Here is a 23,611-nt window from a genome sequence, read left to right as displayed (position 1 = left end):
GTGTATAAATTCAAGATATAGTTTTAGGTAAGCTCCACATAACTCATGAAAAGTCCCTAGTGAATCATCAGGGTGATTATTGCACTCCTTGCCTTTAGAGTTTGTAATATTGTCATTCTTGATGTAATGATATGGATTTCCTTTATACGTAGTGCAAGATCCAAGCATACTGCTGTCATTCTTCAATGCCTGTCAAGTGCAATTTAGACTCTGACTGGTGCTGCCCTTGACCATTGGCAGGAAAATGCAGAAGAACACTCTATTGATAGGCAAGCAAATATATATATAGTCCTCCATGAGCCCTGCTTGGATTTACTCGATTTCACTGATAATCACTAGCTTACTTGCAGAGTTGTAACTGTTCAAAACAACACATGTCAGGGCAAGGCTTTGATGCTTCAAACTGCAGTACAAGGACATCATGATTTAAATAAAATAAATGTTACATCAACTGGACATAGTAAAGGTACACCACATTTTTGTCTAATTAAGAAATGTCATAATTATATTTCCCAGCAATGGCACATTGGGCACTTTAGCTAGTTGCACCCTAATGTCATCCAACATATAATATTTTCTGTCCTGTTGGGTATTTCCCTCATCAGTCTTTATATTTTCCCTCAGTATACATCAATTTTTGTTGGAAGTATTGCGGCGACGAATTCTCAAGTGTCCAAATTTCCCTGCCCCTGGTGATGAGCCTTCAAAAATTATTGGCAGATATCCCGTGGCACTCTTGTATTTCTGCTGAATCTGCAAACAAATCACAAGCAGAAAATCCTATTAATATCATGTGGCATACAAGCATCTTCAGCATAACAGTTCATACACGAGAAAGAAAGGGCATATTCATAGAGTTACCGTTCCTGTCAAGCAGTACTCCATCCCAAGAAAGTAGACTTAGCATATAAGACCTCACCATTCTTAGAAGGATGCATAAGAAAAGGGAGAACTGGGGGAAAAAAGGAACATATTGCTATATTAAACAGCCATGAAATTACCCAGTCCCTCGCCACTATGTAATGCTGAATATGATTTGAAGAACATATCGCTGTTTACTTTAGTGGACATGAAACCAAACCTTTTCCATTCTTTGGAATTGGGAAGCAAAATGTAGTTGGAAATTCAAGGATGCATTCAATCTTTATTCAGTTAAAAAATAAACTGGTAGTGAGGGTACCTCAAAAATCTGTTCACTACTTCGTATGCAATTCCTCCCAACGACGCAAACTGTTCCACCAGATCCACCTCCAGTAATTTTTGCACCATATAGAGTTCCTTCAACAGATTTTGACATTTTACTGTGCTGCATTTCTTGCACTAACTGAACAAGCCTATCTGTCCCATCTGAGCCAAGTTCACAGGCGCTGTAACTGAAGTGGCACTGCAAAACAAATTAATACACAATTAAGAACATATTCCTAATTTTGTACTTGAAATGATTCGCCAAATAAGAAGGGTTCCTTTCAACTTGAAATTCCAAAGAAACATTTGACTACAAGTTGCTGGAATATTGATGACACATACCAAGGTAACTGAATTGCCACTAAGAGGTGAATCAAAATAAATTTTTGTTAAAATCGCTCCCCGGTGAGAACAATTTGTGGTAAGATTTTGGCTACAATTGAAAAGCTTACAAATCTTCCTCAGGTTGGTTAAAGTTATGGATGATGAGTTACTTTTTTGTCAGTGTGAAGGCTGAGTCACTACACTGTAATTCAGAAGAATCTGTCATATTATAGCCTCTAACCAAAGCAAATTGCAATGGGGAAAAAAGTCACTTCATTTGACAAGTAGAATTTGCATATATGTGAAACAAAATACCTGATACATGAGTTCGCCAAGAGCTGTGAGTTGATCATCTGAAGTTGCAGATGTTAATAGAGCTTTAAAAGCCTGCATATCAAGTTACCTAAGTAATTGATGCATTCAAAATATTGTAACTTATGTATTGGTATACTTGCATACAAAGTGCTAATCTCAACCAAGGTGATAGCAGTTACAATTATGTTCGATTGTTTCAGCCAAAATCAATTGTATCGTACTAGCAAGGATAAACTAACTAGCCCATCTCTAGTCAAAAGTCATTTTGGACTGAAAAAATTCTTTACACCTTGTATGGTTCACAAAAATGCCTGTTATGAAACACATTCTATAGTTACTAAAATTGCACAAAAGATGCTGCAAACACTGCTGGAGCAAAATAGTTCCTTGCTTTTGTCATCAGTCAAGTTTTATAGCAATCACTCTTGAATGTATAATACTCAAGTTTGATGCACGATATAGTAAGCCCATAAACTTATAGAAATCAAATCTACATTGAATTTATTATTATTATTTTTTTGTAAGTGGGAGGTCTCAAACCTAGGACCTCTCACTTACACTCCCTTCCCCCGTACCACCCAAGTGCCCAACCCATCCATCCCCCCCCCCCCAAAATATTAAAATATAATTATAAACTGAAATCGTGTAGCTTAAAGACAATTATTAGCATGATTCAGAACATATAGGGATAAAGCATTGGTAATAATCAACATATTGAAATATAGACTGTATGCGTACAGACTAAAGCACTCTCGGACGGTCAGACCAAGTACAGTAAGTAACATTCTATTGATTCCTTCCAATAAGGGCTAAATGACATCGAATTGGTTTGGAAGAAAACAAACAAAGGCAGGAAACACTTCAGAAAATCCAAATACTTTGTTATAAAGATTGCCCAACAGTTTAACTCTCATAAAACATCTTCATTGGTTTGCTTGAACAGTCAAGGACGAAATACATACATTCACAAATGAAATGCAGTCAAATCCCTTTTGACTTTCTAAGCTAATATTCTTGCTTTTCTGATACCAAATAAAATTACTGGGTGCCAGTTCCAACCAATTTGTTTCAAATCTATATTGCTTAATGAGGATAAGCATGTTTTAGTAAATGCCGGTAATCTTTTTTTGGTTATTTCATATAATATACATGGATGGAGCTGCCATGGACCTAACTGAGGTCCACAATTTATGCTGCAGCATTCTTAGACTTAGTGTCTTTATCCTGCTTTTCTTCTGACTACAACATAGTCTCAAAGCATTTAGAAATCCTTAGATCCCAGACAGGAAAGTGCTTTGTCATCCTCTTTTCCTATATGCTCTTATTTTGCTGTTGATTTCTCACTGAGATTCTCCTTACAGGAAAAAAAATATCTAGCATAGAAAACTTTTTGTACATATTTTGTTTAGTGCTTTTCTTGTAGCCTCACGCTGTTGCTCTTATATTGGTATGTTCTGGTATAAAGGTTTTGAAGCAATCTGAAAGCCAAATTCAATGTATATATAGTTTCTAAGTCCATGGAGCAGAACAAGAGTATTTCTAAACTAGAACACTAACCTTCACACGGAAGTTTTCATAAATAGGATGTCTTGCTGCTGCTCTAAGTCCATAATTGCGTTTCATATCTATTACTGTGACCGGATCATTATGGTCGGCATATTTCTCCACAAATGTCTCACCAAGCAAGGTTTCCGGCAGTACCTTTGAGTAAAGAGCTTCATATCTGAAGAAGCAGAAAGAACAGTAAAGATCACAAAAAACTAATAGAAGCAAACGATAAAAAACCGGAAGCAAAATTAGGCAGAGATAAAAATCATTACTTCCACAACTGGCCCATTTTTTGTAGGTATGGCAAACCCAAAAACAGGAATAAACCATTCCTGAATTCATTTGGCCTTTCACATTATTCAGGTGTTCGCTTGACAAAAATATTGTTTGTTTTAGCCCAAAGAAATATATGAAAAAAAAAAGTTAAAGACTGGAAGGCCACCTATCAAGACGGAATAAAAAGAACCTCCAAATCTCCTCCTTTCATAAATTGATCACCCCACTCAACCATCCTTCACCTAATTCCAGTGCTTGTCTGGTGAATGGAGGTGGCCCTGGAGTTTTAGAATGCCTTCAGTCAATGATTTACACAGAAGGAGATGCTGAGGAATTGTTTGATTTATGTTTCTCTTAGAAGAAAAGTCCAAAAATTGAGGGTGCGACCTTTTGTACTTTTTCTCAGTTCAAGTTGGTTTGAAGTTTGAGTCAACTTTTTAAGTTTGTCAAGATTATAAATATTAATGGTCAACAATTTTCAAGTTAGTCGAAAATTTGGTGGAGGTGGAGGCAATTTCCTTGATCATCAGAATCGACAATTTTGACATTCAAAATGGGAAACAGACACCAGGGACACATGACTTGACCAGTGAGGTTACTAAGGTCGCTAGACAGCTGGAGTTTGTATATCAGGAAGACACACTAGGATGTAAGGACAACTAGCAGGGTAAAGCCATACAATATGAAAATTAGCCCATAATTATGGACAACTAAGGGGAGTTTCATACGCATCCTGATTTTACTTTCAACGTGAACATGACAAGGGCCCTTAGGTGACGGAAGTGAGTTCATTTTCCTCTACTCAGGCACCATTACAACGACCTTTACATGTGGGTTTTACGTTCCTTCTGATGGCAAAGATCACTGTCGTCTTAAGTCCAGTTTTAAGCCTGCTTCGGTACCACATTAAACTCTGCAGTCCTAGAGCAGGCCAATTTATGTTTTATACAATACCTAGTTGCGTTGCTCAAATACAAGGCCTTCTCCCCACATTCAAAAACCTCTCCTTTCATCAAAGGAAAAGAAAGCAATGTAAAGGGGGGGGGGGGGGGGGGGACGGTTGGGGGCGAGAGAGAGAGAGTTTTAAATTGGATAAAGCATTAAATTTGAAACAAGGGTGTAAAGATGCAGCAATGATACTCATATTCTTGAATCATCTGTAGATGTGGAAACAGGTCGATATTTCACCTGTGTGGTGAGAGGTTGCACAGATAATCTAGCAAAGCCTCAGATTCAAGTAGCTCGACACCATCTTCTTCGACATCATCAGGGGTCATCCCATTAGCAGACAGTGACTGTGACAGCAATGTTGATGCAATATACTTAATGATCCTCCGCCCCATGAAGGCCCCAACTCTAACAGATCCATAGTCTGTGCCTCCAACACTGCAAAAACAGCCAGCTTACTCTTTATTTTGCTTTCCAGTTTTTGTTTCCAGTCTTCTTATTTATACTTGAAATGCAGATACGCACATGGGGGGAGAGAGAGAGAGAGTTTAAAATTCAAATTATTCACACTACAAAAAACTTTCAGTTAGACAAAAAATCTACTGATATTATAAGGAATAGACAAAATGACCTCAATGATGCACAACATACCTGACATGAACCACCTGAGTACCATAGCCCATAAAATTACAGAAATAGTTTAAGGTACCACAATCCTGGTGAATGCTTCAAGTTAACCAAGGACTTCATACAACAATTACATGATTATAATTTACCATTATCAATTCATCAGATATACCCATATTTGTGCATGAGAGAATAAGTTCGACTAGTAAAGAACCTTGTACTGCATTGGTTCAGGTTACAACTGCAAGCATTTTGGAACATATGCTAAAACTTGGGAGTAAGCATTTGTACAAGCAGTTGAGGCTCCACGAAGTTACAACTAATTGCAATTCCAGGTCATTACATTTTAGGTAAGAACTGGCCAACAACTGCAACCATAGGGCATAAGTGCTGCCATGTGGAACATGATTCAGTTGTAGAACCTTATATGAAAACACCTTTAAAATCCTACACAACCCAGTGGTGGTCCCTCTTTGACTGATTATTTGGATAATTAAGAGGAAACTAGAGCTATGACAGGGGGACATGATAATTCCCACTTTCTCCAAAATCAGCCTCACAAGTCTTGTTTGAATGGTTTATACAACTCGTATACTATAAGTGACTTGGACACCGAGCATTAAGAATTCAACCAGTATTCATTTAGGCCATTATAGTTTCAAGTAATTTAGTTGTTATCCTTTCACACTTCTTTTGAAATTAGTTACTTCAGTCAGTTCAGGGAAAGTCATAACCAAGAAATTAATATTGCAAAATGGATTACATTTGCTTCCGAATTTGCAAAGTGGTCTAATCTCTGCTTAAAGTTCAAGTCTGACCAAGTTAAATGTCTCATAATTGCAGTATATGCAATCAAAGAAATGGAGTTTGAACTTATGCAGCCTGCAAAATGTTTCGAACTTCAGATATTTCAATTCAAATCCCATGGTTCTCAAAAATTGAGCATCTTTCATGTCAAAACAGCTGCTGTAACAAACCAAATTTCCCTTTCGACAGATACCCTGCTTCATGTGTACCATAGTGTGAACGGTTGAGAAGCAGCTAAAGAATTCAGAAATCTCTTAAATAAGAGCCATGCAACATGCAGAAATGAAAAGAGGGGCTATACTTGCTGGGCTAAAGAGCACTAGCTTTTTCATATAATTATCATCAAGGATCCTTTTTCGTATAAATGACAATGCATGGCAGTACAGGCAAAGGAGCTGTCTGCACCTGCTCATAGCTCAAACATGGAAATGTAATATAAATTTTGAGAGGGAAATTTTCCAAAACTTGGTCTTTAAATAATTCCCAAAAACCCAATCATTCAAGAGAGTGTATAACTATTCACAACTGCAAAGAAATCAAGTAAATATACCATGAAGATTGTATTACCTGTGCCGTATTCCTGAATCAATTCCCCAGAATCTTATATGACTAGGTATATCCACAAGACCCAATACCTCGGCAGGCTGCATGAATTAACAACCATAAACTTGAGAAAAGTTTTGCTTTAACAATTATTCAGAGTACTTGTGTTGCCCAAACAACAATGAAAAATACCTGGCAAACCATTGCAAGAAGTTTGGTAGATTCACCACATGCAGAAGTCATCTGGTCCATCACACCACATGGAGCTCCAACCACATGATTCTCTACCTGTGAGAATATGTAAAAGAAAAATGTAAGAAAGTACAACCAATTGATAAAACACTTAAAGTAAGAAGAATTATATCCATGAAAAGGTCACGCCACCATCCAACCTTTTGGCAGAGTAAAGCAAGCTCTCTTGGGGGTATTTTCAGTCCTGCAAAACATAGATCACAATAACTAAAGCAAAGCATGTATGCACAAGGAACAACGCTTTCCAGGTGACTGACTAGAGGGAAACTGATTAGAATTTACTTTTCCAGTTCAATTAAATTCGAGATCATCATCCAGATATGATCTATTCAGCTTAGACAATACACTAAACGCTTAGGTTTTAGCTTTTACTCAAGTAAACAAATAATCTCGTAAAAGCAAAACACTTACGGCTGTAAACTCCAGTATGAATCAGAGAATTTAGAGCTCTCTGTAACATAAATCCCATCATGCAATAATAGCTTCAGAGAAATAATTTAAAATAAATTCCATCATGCAATAATGCTTAATTATCCACCATAACCAAGCAACCACAGTTTTTAAGGACATTTTGATAACAATTTTTTTAGTTTTTTTCTCTCATAAAATGGTAGCAACGAAAAAGATGATCCTGTTCCTTTTTCCCTCTCTCCCACTTATCGCTTTTCTTCCACTCAATCCCCTATGAAAACTTCTCAGTTTCACCCACGAGCTCCCTCCTTCCCCTTTATTCCATTTCCCATCCCCACAGAACTCACCTGCCATCCTCCTTCCAGTTCCCTCATCCCCAAATTGCACCTCCAGACCCCTCCTCTGCGACTGGTTCCCCTTTGTCCCCCAGAAATCAGGGGCTACACCTTAATTCTTCACCATTCACACCACCCCCTAACTGGTGCAATCGCTGTAATGTGCTTCCTGCACTAGTTTGATAGTAAATTATCATGCAAAAACTTGCAAATCCAGTTGCAGGAAAAAAAATCCAGAGAATGATGCTGGTAAAAATATCTTCGCCTAAAAGGATGTTTACACTACAAAAACCTTGCCGGTTTCACACATGATTTTGTATTTTAGCTTCTGAAATCAGAATCTGGATCAAATATCTAGCATTCTATTTTTTTCTTCTTTTTGATAAGAAAGGATCAAGATTCCAGCCTGTTTTTACAAAAGGGAAAAAGATTAAAAAAGTACAAATGGAAATAAAAACCCAGTAGGGCATCTTCAAACCTGACATCTCTTATTAATTTTAAAGCCACAATAAATACATAGAATTTAAGAAGGTAATTGCAGCATGAATTCTCTTAGTACAATGTTAGCTTCATCCTATCTGAAGAAATCAAGGATCATTATCCAGGTTAAAATTACAATATTAAGAATAGGTGTAATACACATGCATTTTTCTTAAAGCATTAACAAACTATGAAACACCACTAAATATGCTACATCTGAATATGTTCCATTTTAGAAAATGACAAACTAGTATCAGAGCACCATAATACAGCAAAGGGTAGAATATGAGAAGTAAAAGAACATAGTTACCATGAACAGCAGCTATTGCAGACATGCTGGCAACTTCAATAGCTGCAGAAGAAGAGACACCTTTGCCTTCTGGGACAGCAGAAGAAACCTACAAGTGACCAAGAGAGAAGAATTGCATCACATATTTAAAGAAGCCAGAGTCTCAATAAAATGGACATTGTTTTTTCAGTCTCTCTTTGTCAGAGGAAAAGGAGGTGCACAGGAAAATTGCTTGAAGTTGTGCCTGGCTAAATTAATAGTTTACATGTCAACTACATCAAGGAATGTTAAAGCATTATGTATTTGCCCAAAGAGCATGACAGAAATATGGATGCAAAATGTAGATTAAACTTAGTCGAAGTTCAAAAAGTAGATTAAACTTAGTAGAAGTTCATTTGTAGGTTTTCTATCTATGAGTACTTGTGCATGTGCCATTTTGAAGTTTCACCACCTGATGCCGAAACATGTAATAGTGAGGCGAGCAACAAGTTAAGAAATAGTATCCAACATAAACGTTAACAAAGAAAGAAAATTCAACTGACCAACAGTTAAATGAGTCAGCAAGTTGAAGGACCTGTTTACCTAAGGGGTTTCGACACTCCACAATCGATATCAAAAGTGTTATACCACGTTATTCAGAAACTAGGAGAGGAAATGAATCAGTAGATATATTTCATACCATCCGTGGGTTTTTCAACACTGTGCCATCATTTGGTTATCAAATTTATTTCAAATCTGAAATCTTAAGTTCACAGAAAAAATTATCATACTAATACTAGTAATAATAGACTTCTAAAAACTAAAAACACAACAAATCCTAACCAGTATCCTCCTACTGCCTCTCTTCAACCTTCTCGACTCTAATCCTCTCTTTCTCTCTCCCTCTCCCCCCACCGCACCTCCCTGCCCCCTCAAGCCCACCCTCTGCACCACCTATTGATCACCTCAATCTAAACTGCCTCATTAGATTTTGCTTTCAATCAATGAGAAAACAAGAATGCAGTTGAATCTACATCATACGCCATGCTCTGGTCAACATATCATTCCTTTTATCAGATACTTTTGGACTGAATAAAACCAGGAAATAGGTAGAAAACATTTAGAAGAATGTGTTACTATAGATGGCTCACGGCAAAGGGGTTAGTTTTTGGAAATTTTGACAGCATAAATGGGTTCTGAGGTCAAAAAGGAATCCATTTCTATATTGTCATGCAAAATTTTGACAGCATAAATGGGCTCTGAGGTCAAAAAGGAAAACTGTTTGTGTGTATGTTGTCATTTGGAATTGCCACAAAATTTCGCAGTCTAGTGAGTCAATGGAATTTGATGGCAGCTATGGTTCCTAATGAAGGCTTTAACTACTGAAGGAATGAGGTAAAGGAAACAGGAAAAAGAACCACAAAGTTAATTAGTTTAAAATCCACCCCTCAGAAGACTAAGCCAAAAAAATGCAAATGCTAGCCATCCTAAATTTTAACCAAACACCATATGATTCAATTTATGATTGCCCTTCCAAATCTGCAGCAGATGGCCTAAAAGCATCAAAATTGGCAGAAATTTAGCTTCAGTTAGATGATTCTACAAGACGAATCACACCAGGAGCCAACAAAACAGGTTAGCAACCAGATTTCACAAAGAACTAAGAGTTTCTCAAGCAATAGAGAATTGAGCTTCGCATCCCAAAGTAACTAGGCAGTGTTCTAGTTAAGTTTTACTCCACAGATAAGGCCAAACACATAGCTAATCATTTCTATTAATGCATAAAAAGCCAAACCTAATTGTGTCTGAACTATTAGTCCAAAAAACTATTTGATAAGGTGAAGTGATAATGCAGTATGCAGTATGCAGTGTGTTGTACAGTTACATCATAATACACTTTCAATTAAATAAATAGGAGGTACCAGCATGCTAATACTGTTCTCAAAGCGTATGCCTAATTCTTTCATCAAAACCAGAATTGTCCCTGCAACAAATGCAGCCCATCTACGAGAGGAATCATGTTAGCTAGCGTCATACAAGTTACGCACAAAACAAATGAATGGAGCACAAAGGAACTCTGAACCTCTGGGACGGATCTTGAGCAAAGTAGTTTCTCGCCTTCTCATATGACATTGGTTGTTCTCCATCCCAAAAATCTGACAAATCCATGTCAAAGGTAGGGCCACGATTACTTAACTCCGACCCAAAGGACACCTGTTAAGCCCAATGTATGCAGAAAATAGAGATTGTAAATGGAAGTAGCTAGATGAACACAAATCCAGCAAAATAATTTCACCACAGGGTTTTTCCTATTGAATTCTTTTGACTTTGTACAAGCATTTTCAATCCATCTTGAGTCAGAACATTGAACTTGACATAAATAAAACACAAAGAAAATTGAATCCCCAATATAAGTCTATAGTAGAAAATGCTGGACTTGTAATGAAATGCCTAAAACTTCCTCAATCAAAGAGAGGTCACAGAACTTGAGTATTAAAGCATATACATTTACCATATTGCCTGCATAGTAGGTTTTAGGATCATCAATTAGAGAAGATTTACCCAATGCAAGTATGAAGACCATGGATAATGTTGCAATATAATGTTTTTATCTGTTTTTTTTTTTTTTTGGGTAACAAAATCCTTAAGAAAATAGAACAGCAATAGACAACAAAATCTTAAGAGTCTATTTCCTCTAGACCATCTTACTTGATCCCTAATGACAAGCAGTAGCATTCAGACATATATAGTAATTTACAATCCTATGGATTTCCAAATGAATGCAGGTTACATACAATTTGTAGCACAGGGGTTGGTCCATCTCCTTTTGCAAGTTTTCGAGCCTGAGCATGCTTCCACAGCCTTTCTTTACCAGGATGAATCTTTTGGATGGCAACATGGCAAGCTTCTCTAATTGGCATCTGGGAGATATTCTCAAGATGATTAGACTTGCAATGAACCCAAAAAAAAAGGCAGGACAGAGAAATACCACAAGAATATGCACAGATAAATTAAGTACTAGAATCTCATAAATAAAAAGAAAAAAAGAGTTCAGAATTCTAAACACAAAATGTGAATTCCCCTACAGAAAAAAATTCCAGTGATAATAAGAGTATTTATGTAAGATGAAGATAAAACAGAGAGTTATACTAAACAAAAAATTCAAAAAAAGTGTGGTGATAGGCTTCCACCTTGAAACTTCATAAGACACATACAGCTAACTAAGAGCTCTGCCAAGAGACTGACTAGCAGGAGTAAATAAACAACGCCTTTTTAAGTTGAAAGGCTTTTAATCTGCTTCCTTAGAAGAAGCTGTACTTAGTAACTAATCTAAAAGGGACCTCTCTAATAAAAAATCCAAATACAGTTCTGTAGTGAAGGGATCATATGCAGAACTCAAATCAGCCAATGCTCAACTCATTAATTTAGGCTTATTAGCAGTAGGTTTAAATCTGATACTGAGATGAAGCACCTTATAGAAGCAAAGAATCTAAGGATGCAGAAAGAAATTGCATTTATAAATAAAAATGAGGGAGTAGGGGCATTTCACTTACTTGCAATACAAGGCTTCCTGAGTAGTCAGCAATTCCACCCATGACATCCAATCTTCCTGGTGCTCTCGTCACGAAAATGTCTTCCTATATAAATAACAAGAGCTTATAAAGAACCGAGCAGTTTCAACAAGGACTTTCATCCAAGGTGATAGAGGCAAATCCAAGGAGGATAACACGCAAACAACATTGAGAAAGTTACTAAGTTTATTTAAATGTAAATTTTGTACATTCTTACTCAAAAAAGGACAAGAGTTTAAAAATCCATACGGAGAAAACTATACAACAAGTCAACAACATGGTTCCGTTCAGTATATTGAATACTACAAAAGGTTTCTGCTAAAGAATTCTCTATGTATGACTAAAAGATCAAAATTCCGACGAATTCACTGTAACAGCTGATCATTCATTGTAGAAACAACATAACATGCAATTTGAGCAACAATGTAACTGAATGGCTAATTTCATTTTTTTCACCCAACAAGTATCAAGACACATTAAAAATCAACCAATTAAAAACAAAGCATTCAACTTTAAAAAGAGATAAACAAAGATAACATTTGACCATAATGTGACAATTTTTGTGAATCATTTAATCATGCTTAATTGCACTGTCCAAAAAATTTTTAAATTAACACAGAGACCTGCATCCTGGTTTCTGAAATTATATTGACCTTCTTTCAGGAGTATATCCTGTTAGCAAGATCGCCACTAAATTTGTACGAGTGTGATTTTCAATTCACCTTCAAGAGAAATGTGGAGACAGATAACTAAATGAAACATAGAAGCACAAAAGTATCAACTTGAAAAAACTAATAGGCAGGTAAAAGTGATATAGGACATAAGAGAGGAGGGCATGTGCAACTACACCAAACCCAGGATACCTTTATGTGCTTATAACTCAAACTGCATAAAACCCAGTGTTGCAGTTTCAAAGATAATGAGGTTTCTAGTGTAGTTGATATTAGGTTGGATAGGAATACACCCCGTCAGGATTATGAAGCTATTCAAAAGAAACAATCAATGCTCCAAATTGGCCTTAGTCACAGTAAAGTTTGCAAAGGATTTGCTGTCAGTAATATTCGAAAAATAGTAACTTTTCATTGCTGACATTTAATCCACTTAGTTGTGGCAATTCTGCTCATTTGTTATTAGACGGTAGGATGCTGAAAGTGCAGATTACCTCCCAATCAAAGAGGGCAGTAGCAGCTGTGCGTTCCCTTATCTCGCGTTTCCCCGTATTCTTTACAGTATCATACGCAGCATCTAGCTTAGCTAAACTCTTGAGGAAACTCACAGTATCTGGCAGACCCAGAAGGTCCCCATGAAGAACTTCAAAGTCTTCCTGGTATCTAAGGTAATGACAAACAAATTTTCATACAAGCAGCAATCAGAGGCTGTAAATGGCAAAGACCAAAAAGGAGAAGAAAGAGTGCACAAAACTTACGAGTCCATGAGGAAGCTATCATCACGCATTTCAGCAGTTGGTGATCCTGTACGCAGACCAAGTTCAGTTTCTGCATTTGCATACCAGTCTGGAATCCAAAGATCTCTTCCAGGCATTCTTTGTAATTGATACCCAAGAACAATGGCATCTCGCAATCTCCTAGAGCCACTAAGCTAAATAAAAGAAAAGAAAAAATTCACCAACAGATCAGTAGCAGGATATGCCTATGCAAGTGGATGGTAATACATCATATCAAATTTCTCTCAGAAATATATAAGTTTGTCTATTTCTATTCAAGAATTTATTGTCTAGTATTCATTTTGTGATTATCTTACTGCAGTCCATCACAGCTTTTCCAGCATAACCCATAAATTATCCTTCAAACTCATTGGAAATAAATCAAGCAGCAGTTGAAAACCAATTTTATTCAAATAATTATTACATTTCAAAACAAATAACTGTAGTAGTTTGTAAGTCTTAAAAATGATATCACCATCTAAAGAAGATGGGGCTAAGAAATTATATATATACATATATATATATATATATATATAGCAAATGTTGCCAATTCTGAGAAAATATTATGTGCATGGAAAAAAAAATAAAAAAGCTGCTCACCCAATGCAGCTTCTAAAAATAACTAGGTGTGAAATAGTCAGAATTTTTATAGAGGAAGAAAGTGCAAAAAATTGACCGACTTGAACGTTTCTGAAATTAGATGGAGTTTAAACAAAAAATGAGCATTTCTAAAAGGACTAGGAAACTAAACCAGTTAAAACACTCCAGGAATAAGGTGGAATGATGGAATTTGAACGGAATTTTGTTGAACTCTTAATTGTCCTTATGAAGTAAAAGACTGTTAAAAACTTTCTACCATGCAAAGCTAGCATAATTAGAAGCTCTTACCAATCTCATTCTTAGTAAACCTAGTACCGCACCTTCCTTCTTCAATCCTCCCTTCTAAGAAAGTCAAGTTCTCATATGTCCTTTGGAGAGAATTAGATGAATCGACATTCATGAGAACAGTTATAAGGTTTTCTCACTTCTTAATTTGGTGTTTTTATTCCTGATGAAGAGAATGTTATTCAGCATTCTTAATATACCTTCATATCACCATCTTCTGTTAGAAATTCATGGGAAAAGAGTAAGGACCTGCATTGAGATCCAATACCTTGCATTTTTGGTCTCTTCCATTTTAATGTCCTGTTCCCTGTATGAAATCCTTATGCTAAAAAACTCTTCCAGTCAAATATTTTATACACTGACAAAGATAGTTGATTCCACACTTCAACCCTATATATAACATGGTGGATCCACATTCCACTTTTCAAACTGTTATGTGTACTCATTATTCGAGCCTAGTCAAGTAAAAGATCCAATTTGGGCTGCAGGGCACTGTCTTATGGTAATGAATAGCTCCAATATAAGCTGACCATATGGTTATTCCAATCCTATATTTAGTGAATATAATCTACTTAATTGAAAGCCATGAGCCGCCAACCCTCCCCACAGGCAACCCCCAACAACACAGAATGGAAAGAAGCAAGGAGAAAAGAAGCACCCAATAAGGTATTACAATTCCTCAACAACTACAAAAGAAGAAAACTTCCCAAATTTCTTAAAAGTCAAGCTAAAAGAGGCATATCTGTACATAGTTGACATCAATTACTGTTATTCTCAAAGTTAAGCTGTTAGATAAACAAGGTGGTAAGTAGACCACTCATCAATGTAAGAAAAGGACCACCATGAGAGGAACATGGCACATACACAGGGCCATAAAAATAAAAAAAAACCACTGTAATAGTTTAAGCCTTTAAACTTGACATTTTCATTTACAGGAGTGTTGCAACTATATATTGAAGTGTAAACATTTCCATGAGAGAATCTCTGATCTGTTCATTCGTTGGCATTAGAGGGACCACAAAAATATAACACATGGAAACTCCAGATTTCACCGTATATGTCCATTAAGCTACTCTGAAATGCTTAGTAACATTTAAATAGAAGTCTGTAAACATGGCACATACACAGGGAGGCCCAAAAAAAAACCACTGCAATAGTTTAAGCCATTAAACTTGACATTTTGATTTCCAGGAATGTTGCAACTATATATTTAAGGGTAAACATTTCCATGAGAGAATCTCTGATCTGTTCATTCTTTGGCATTAAAGGGACCACAAAATTATAACACATGGAAACTCCAGATTTCACCATATTTTTCCGTTAAGCTACTCTGAAATGCTTAGTAACGTTTAAATAGAAGTGTCTATATACCATGAAAAAACCAACGTGAATGAAATTTCACTTCCAAAAACAAATACAAAGTTGACTGAGTTATCATCCAAATAACAAACTCAAATGTCACTGGAAAAGGAAAGCAAGCCATAATGCAGGAGTGAACAGTGTTAGGAGAATATAAGTATTCTTGCATATAATAAATTAGTAAGGATATTCTTGTAAATAGTTTGTTGGATTTTTACTCCTATAAATACTAGTTGGTCACTCATAATACGGTGACTAGATGTTTTTCTCCCAAAATACCTGTTCTCATGGTATCAGAGCTAAAGCCCTAGGGTTAGGGTTAAACATCTAGCAAGAGTCTTGTTCACGCGATATTGTTCATCGCATACTGTTCACACGACTGTTCAAAAAGACTGTTCACGGATACTGTTCATCGAGTACTGTTAAAATACTGTTCACACGACTGTTCACGAGACACTGTTCATAGTGGCTGTTCACGCGCGCTGTTTATCTCGAGTTTTGACCTTTTTTTGGTTTGAAGTGTTATTTGCTATGGCTGAAAGTTTTGCTCATGCAGTTACCATTGACCAAGTTGAATCAAGTTCTTCAGCACATGGGTCCCAGAAGACTTTTACTATATCTGAGGAAGATTATGTTAAATTCCTACAGTACCAAGCTACAAATCATGCATCTCTTCCCTTTGCTTCTTTAGCACAAAAAAGTAATGACTCATGGATTATTGACTCCGAGCCTACTGATCATATGTCAGGTACCTCTAAAAATTTTGATAATTTTCAAGAGTCTACTTCCTTTCCTCATGTTACTTTAGTTGATGGATCTACCACTAAAGTTAAAGGACTAGGCACTGTAGAAGTTAACCCACCTCTTCCGCTGTCTTCTGTTCTTTACGTACCCAATTTGCCATTTAATCTAATGTTTGTTAGTAAGCTCACTAAATCTCTACAGTGTTTAGTTACTTTTTCTCTTGATTTTGTTGTCATTCAGAGAGGACGATTAGTGGAGGGCATGAGCATAATGGTCCTTATTTTCTCAACTTCAATGGTCCGATTGCATGACCTACTACTGTTTCTCCTCTTGAAATTCACTGTCGTTTGGGTCATCCGTCTTTACAAAATTTGAAAATGTTGGTTCCTACTTTGAGTCAGTTGTCTTCGTTAGAATGTGAGTCTTGTCAGTTAGGAAAGCATCATCGTGTTTCTTTTGCTCCTAGAGTCAATAAACGGATTTCTGAACCCTTTATGCTAGTTCATTCTGATGTTTGGGATCCTAGTTGAGTCGCTTGAAAGTTAGGTTTTAAATATTTTGTAATCTTTGTTGATGATTTTTCAAGAGTTACATGGCTTTATTTAATGAAAGATCGTTCAGAACTATATTCCATTTTTTGTGCATTTGTTACAGAAATAAAGAATCAATTTGGCGTGCCTGTACGTATACTTCGCAGTGATAATGTGAAAGAATATTTTTCCACTCCTTTTAATACCTTTATGACTAAGTCCAGTATTATTCATCAGTCCTCTTGTCCTCACACTCCACAATAGAATGGAGTTGCTGAAAAAAAAATTAGACATTTAATCGAGCTTGCTCGGACACTTTTGTTGCACATAAATGTGCCCAAACAATTTTGGAGTGATGCAGTTCTAACTGCATGTTATTTAATTAATCGCATGCCATCTAATATTCTTGGAGGCCAATTACCTCACTCCGTTCTTTTTCCTCATGAATCTGTGTTCAAATTACCTCCTCGTATTTTGGATGTGTGTGTTTTGTTCATCAACTTGCTCCCAAGGTGGATAAATTAGATCCTCGTGCTATTAAGTGTGTTTTCTTAGGATATGCACGAGCGCAAAAAGGGTATAGATGTTACAGTCCAGTTTTAAATCGATTTTTTACTTGTGCTGATGTTACTTTCTTTGAATCCGCTCCATATTTTATGAAACACAGTATGCCTTGTGAGTTAGACCAATGTCCCTCTTTTTTCTCTCCTGTTTTACCAGTCCCTTCCTCTTTATTACCTGAGTTATCTAGTCCAGGAGATTCTATAGCTCGATTATCTCGTCCTAATCTTCAAGTTTATTCTCGGCGTTCCATGGTTGAGCAAGTTCCTGATATGCCACGCACTTCACCAATTAACTCTTAATCTTCAAATCCAGGTATGACGCCCTCCTCTGAATTAGATCTTCCTATTGCTTTACGCAAAGGTAAGAGGCATTATACTTCTCATCCTATTTTAAATTTTGTTTCTTATTCTCGTCTCTCTATGTTATATTTTTCTTTTGTTGCTTCCCTTGATTCTGTCTTCATTCCTAAGTCTATTACCCATGCTCTTAATCATCCTGGTTGGAGATTAACTATGCAAGAAGAGATGTCTGCTTTGGAATAAAATGGTACTTGGGATCTTGTCCCTCTTCCTTCTGGTAAGCCTGTTGTTGGTTGTAAATGGGTGTACACTATAAAAGTGCAGCCTAATGATTCTATTGATAGATTGAAGGCTCGTCTGGTAGCTAGGGGGTTTACTCAGGTATATGAAATAGACTACTTAGAAACATTTTCTTTTGTTGCAAAGATTACCTCGGTTCGTCTTCTAATCTCTTTGGCAGCAACTTATAATTAGCCATTGTATCAGTTGGATGTGAAAAATGCATTTCTACTTGGAGATTTGGAAAAAGAGGTATATATGGAACAACCTCCTGGCTTTGTTGTTCAGGGGGAGAATTCGCGGTTGGTTTGTCGTTTGAAAAAATCCTTATATGGATTAAAACAGTCTCTGAGGGCTTGGTTCAGCCAGTTTAGTAGTGCTGTCATGCAATTCGATCTGACAAGATGTGGAGTAGATCACTCTGTATTTTATCGGCATTCTAATGCTGGTAAAATCTTATTAGTTGTTTATGTGGATGATATTGTGATTACAGGTGATGATGTTGTGAGGATCCAGAAAGTTAAATCCAATCCGCAGGCAAACTTTCAGACAAAAGATTTGGGTCATCTACCGTATTTTCTAAGTATTGAAGTAGTTCGGTCTAAATATGGGATTTATTTATGTCAAAGGAAATATGTACTCGATATGCTGAGTGAAGTTGGGATGTTAGATTGCCGACCTGTGGATACTCCTATGGATCTTAATGTGAAATTAGTAGGAGATCAAGGTATATTACTAGATGATCCTAAGCAATATCGAAGACTTGTGAGTAAATTCAATTATCTCACTGTAACGAGACCTGATATTTCATTTGCAGCGTGTTGTAAGTCAATTTCTTGATACCCCTCGTACTAGTTATTGGCATGCTGTTATACGGATTCTCAGGTATCTTAAGAGTGCTCTTGGAAAAGGATTGCTGTATCAAAATCATGGACACACTGATGTTGAAGAATATAGTGATGCAGATTGGGCTGGTTCTGCTTCAGATCGAAAATCGACCATAGGATATTGTGTGTTTGTTGGTGGTAATTTAGTGTCGTGGAAGAGTAAGAAGCAAACAGTTGTCTCCAGATCAAGTACAGAATCTGAATACCGTGCTATGGCTCACACTGTGTGTGAGTTGGTTTGGTTAAAGAGCATGTTACTTGAAATTGGGTTTGAGCATAAACAACCTATGAATTTAGTGTGTGATAATCAGACAGCTGTTCATATTGCGTCTAATCCAGTATTTCATCAAAGGACAAAACATATTGAAGTTGATTGTCATTTCATTCGAGAGAAATTGCTTGACGGAATTATCAAGACATCTCATGTACCGTCTGTAGATCAATTGGTTGATTTGTTTACCAAGAATTTAGGGGGTTCTAGCGTGAAATACATTTGTAACAAGTTGGGTGCTTATGATATATATGCTCCAACTTGAGGAGGAGTGTTAGGAGAATATAAGTATTCTTGTAGATAATAAATTAGTAAGAGTATTCTTGTAAATAGTTTATTAGGTTTTTACTCCTATAACTACTAGTTGGTTACTCATAATACGGTGACTAATGTTTTCCCTCCAAGATACCTGTTCTCAAACAACACAAGAGGCACCTCAACAGAAAAGAATTTTCGAGGCAAAACAATAGACAAGGGTCATGGTTGGACCAAGTTCTCTAATGTACAGTCATAACTACCCCGAATACATACAAAACCATGAATTAAAAAGTTAGAAAACAGAAGAAACATATCTTAGTTTACCTTATTTGATATATAGCTTTTCCCAGAAGCTGTATCCTGCAAAATACGTGCTGCAACCTGAAATCATGCATTAGAAGTATTGTAAGGTTTGACATTATTCCACAGAAAAGGGGTAAATCATGATAGTAGCCTAAATAGTTTTTAAGAGCAGCAGGGTTATTATGCCTTTCCATAGAAACCCAGATGCAGCTTAAATTGTTAATAATGTACATAAACATCTCATCAAAGTGGACAAATGGTTCAAAGTCAAAATTGTAGAAGGGCAGTAGCATGTTATGATGTGGTCATTATCTAATTTTTTCTGTATGGTTTTCTTGCAGTTCTACCAATGAACAGATTATATTACCAATTTCTAATAGCTGCCAGGTAAAGTGCATTGCATCCAGCTAAGTGAGTAATACCCAATCAAGGAAAAGTATTTGGGGAACACAAAGTAAAAAAGATTGCAAAGACTTTCAAGAGAACCTCTCTTTACAGGTTTAAAATGTAAGCATCATGTTTTATATGTAGACGGTAAGACTTTGTACCATTTCATCGTGTTTCAAGGGGAATATACTTGCAATATTTTGACAATTCCAGTAAATCAGGCAAATAACTTTACTTGATAACTTGCATAGAATAATCTTAAAAGCTTAGTCAACCATATTTACATTTTGCTCTCTTAATTCTTAATAAACAGCCACTTCTAAAAAATTCTTCATAAGGAGCCTCTGTTGCAGTACTTATTCTAGCTCAAACATGAATGAGGCCCCTTGTTTATTCCTAATGGCAAACAGCAATCCAACATCAGACAGCATCACCACCACAAAAAAAGTGTGTCAGTCTTGTATGAGGTCACGATGCAGTAGCTTGGCTTTCGTAATCATGGAGGTTCTGATGAATGTGGAGTAAGGCCTCACCACCTTTGTTCAGATATGACCAAGATTCTATTGTTGAAATTTTCTAGACTCAGAATAGTCAGTTAACTACTTTTTGAGCAGAAAGATTGTCAGTGCCAGATGTATTTCTGGTGTCTAACTGCGATGAAAAGTACATTTTAGAAGTTTTGATGTTTTTTCCTAAGTTTTCTGTCATATTGTTCAGATAAATGCTGCTAGCTAATGTCTCTAAAGCACAGTTCAGTTTGATAGCAAGAACAATAAAGATATAAGTCCTACTCAAAGCAGAAGCAATAAGACCCCAAGCTAATATTGTTTGTATAAGTATGCATCTCCGTGTGTGACAGCACAATTTGCAATTAGCCCCTTAATTCTCAATTTCTTGATGGCACCAGTGGCACCAAAGAGCTTATATTCAAAGCATGATCCCTGATTAGTAAATTTAAGCTCATTCCCACCAACTTAACATGTACTTTGATGTTATGCAGCAAATAAGGAACACGAGCACATAGACTTGTTCTTTGATGACAAAGGGATGAAATATGACAAAACCAAGATACTCTTATTTGTTATGTCAACTTAACATCTTTTCTCATAATTGTAACATCTTCTGAAATATAAAGCCAGACATCTATCTCACAATCTCATCGGGAACTACTTTTGCCAAACTTAATTTAAACTCAATGTCAAAGTTCTACCATAACTTCACAATGCAGTAAACACAATAACCTTTTCAAAGAATCAATAGTTTCAGGTTCTGCTTTCTGCTATTTCTATCATCAAGTTCACCATCAAAGAAAGAAGAGGGTGATACCTCACCACCATTGCTGCCTCCCTCATAGCATGGGCGCAAGGTCAGTGCACGTTCAAGATATGGTCTCCAATGACCAGTCAGTAAATCCCTTCTTATCATCTCAACACCACCTTGATATTGCTTAAAACAGGAAAATTACCCTATCACTCATAAGGAATAAAACCAGAGAAAGAAGTTTCTTAATGTAGTTCAGTTAAAGCGAGTTCTGCAATTTTTAACATGTTATGAAGCATCCAGCAGTTCTTACAGTTCTTAGTAGCAAATATGATCATATATTTATGCTAAATTTTATAATGCCAAGTAGAACAATTAATCTTTTGGAAAAACATGATTCAGGAGTTGAACTTAACAATTCTCCAAAGTCCTGAGCAAGGAGAGCATTGCAAAGAGATTCTGATGTTGAGCAGATTAGAGGTGTGAGAGACGAGATTCAATAGCCATGGCTTGAAATTACAGGTAACAATGGGGATTGATGTCACGAGGGTTAGGAGGTTAAGGGATTCACATCTGTCTGCCATCTGGCTTTGCTTCATATAAGAGTACCAAGTTTGGGTAGATGTTTGGTGCAAAAATGAATCTTAGCTTCAAATATGAATTTCCATGCCTTTCCTTCACTCTTGTTAACGGACAGTGATGTAGCTGTTTAGCTGAAGAAGCCATTTATAGGACTACATGGAATTAATGTTTCATGGAGAATATGCAGGGCTGGAAATGAAGCCTAAATTGTGACATTTTCAGAGTGCACACATAGTAATTGCAACCTGTTCCCCAGTTAACTCATAAAAGGTGCATTCATTAGGCAATGTTCTGTAGTAATTGAAACAAAGGTAGTGTCCATATATGAATTTAGTAAGTTAATAACTTCTAGAAATCCCAAAGTAGAAAGAATGACAATATCAATCGGAACAGAGAGTACCATGAAGAAGTTTTGCAGGATAAAGGCACAATTAGACAGCAAACAAAGAGCAATGGGAACTCAACGTCAAATCATAATATAATTTATAATAAGTGGAGAAGAATTTTCTTGAGAAGACTTCTCTCATGAGGTGGGTTTTTTGGTTTGTTCTGCAGCCTGGGTAGCTAGTCTCCACCTCATACAGAGACGTGAACTTTTCCTATTCAAAACAATCATAAGTGATGTTCCTTTTTTTTTTTTTGGACAGAGAGCTACAAGATTAATCCTATTAAAAACATCAAGACCAAAACTTTTTTGCACTCTTTTTTTCTTTTTTTGAGCATGTAGTGCTCCACCTCAAACAAAAACAAGGGTTCAGTATCAGGAAATAACACTTTCTGGACTTCTTCTGGGGGAAGTGATACAACACCTCTCCTCCAAACCTATACCTCTTAATTCTACTTTAACAAAAAAATTTAAAAAAAAAAAAAAAACATAACTGGAGTTACAGTAATGATACCTCAAGCATGTTTCTCAAGAAGGGTTCTTCATTGAAGTAGTCCCTACGTACAAAGACAAAGGGCAACTTGTATGCCAATGCCTCACTGACTGTCCCATATCCAATTTTGCCTAAAAGAATAGAGTAGGTAAGGCTACTATAACTTTTTTTTTATTTCTCAAATATAAACTTCAACACAACTATCCTTTACCAACTGACCAAGCATGCAATCAGATGCTGCAATGAGATCAGGGGTATAGACATCTTTTGCGAGCTTTATGAAGTTGGGAGGAAGATCCTGACTATTGGAAGCACCACAAACCTGGATGCAATGAAGTGGATTTTTACCCTATCAATTGTACAACATTGGCACTTTCTGTTGGTGAACAAAATTCAGTCGCTATTTAAACCAGATACCAGACAGAGCCAACCAGAAGGCAAGTACTCCTCCTTTAGCTTCCAACCTGCTGGCTGAAAGAAATTGGGACATGTAAAGTGACATGTTCAACTAGACCTCATATATTCACAAGACGTAAAATATGCACAAGACCAAGGTTAAACTTATTACCAGAGAAAAAGTTCCATGCGTAATGTATAAACTAACAGAAGGAAAAAAGTTTCAAATATTTACTGAATTCCAATGTATGAAGATATCGAAAGCAAAATTAGAGTTATAATGCCTTGGAGATATTTCCACCTATTTCAGGAGGACAGGTATTGTCTCTGTAATCCTAACAAAAGTAACTCAGAATGGGTTGGTTTGAGCAAAATTATCTGGCTACAACCTAAA

The 23,611-nt window shown here is 36.5% G+C and overlaps 1 protein-coding gene across 1 annotated transcript in view; it reads right to left on the bottom strand.

Moving 5' to 3' along the window:
• Positions 1-320: 320 nt before the first annotated feature.
• The window catches only part of LOC113754376 (L-arabinokinase-like), a 29,150-nt gene continuing 5,859 nt past the window's right edge, over positions 321-23,611 (bottom strand). Inside the window, exons 10-29 of the mRNA XM_027298776.1 lie at positions 23,239-23,292; positions 23,041-23,143; positions 22,843-22,952; positions 21,428-21,547; positions 19,736-19,792; positions 13,318-13,490; positions 13,054-13,222; positions 11,874-11,957; positions 11,115-11,240; positions 10,403-10,533; positions 10,242-10,323; positions 8,362-8,449; positions 6,966-7,009; positions 6,766-6,861; positions 6,598-6,674; positions 4,837-5,034; positions 3,382-3,547; positions 1,825-1,896; positions 1,181-1,384; positions 321-753 (exon numbers count right to left, since the gene is read on the bottom strand). Coding sequence (XP_027154577.1) covers positions 631-753; positions 1,181-1,384; positions 1,825-1,896; positions 3,382-3,547; positions 4,837-5,034; positions 6,598-6,674; positions 6,766-6,861; positions 6,966-7,009; positions 8,362-8,449; positions 10,242-10,323; positions 10,403-10,533; positions 11,115-11,240; positions 11,874-11,957; positions 13,054-13,222; positions 13,318-13,490; positions 19,736-19,792; positions 21,428-21,547; positions 22,843-22,952; positions 23,041-23,143; positions 23,239-23,292 — 2,277 coding nt within the window. The 3' untranslated portion in view covers positions 321-630. The remainder of the gene's footprint in view (positions 754-1,180; positions 1,385-1,824; positions 1,897-3,381; positions 3,548-4,836; positions 5,035-6,597; positions 6,675-6,765; positions 6,862-6,965; positions 7,010-8,361; positions 8,450-10,241; positions 10,324-10,402; positions 10,534-11,114; positions 11,241-11,873; positions 11,958-13,053; positions 13,223-13,317; positions 13,491-19,735; positions 19,793-21,427; positions 21,548-22,842; positions 22,953-23,040; positions 23,144-23,238; positions 23,293-23,611) is intronic.

Source organism: Coffea eugenioides, chromosome 11 (genome assembly GCF_003713205.1).
Source record: "Coffea eugenioides isolate CCC68of chromosome 11, Ceug_1.0, whole genome shotgun sequence".
Classification (NCBI taxonomy): domain Eukaryota; kingdom Viridiplantae; phylum Streptophyta; class Magnoliopsida; order Gentianales; family Rubiaceae; genus Coffea; species Coffea eugenioides.
The sequence above is the reverse complement of the archived record's forward strand: the minus strand, read 5'-3'. Positions and strand labels throughout refer to the sequence as shown.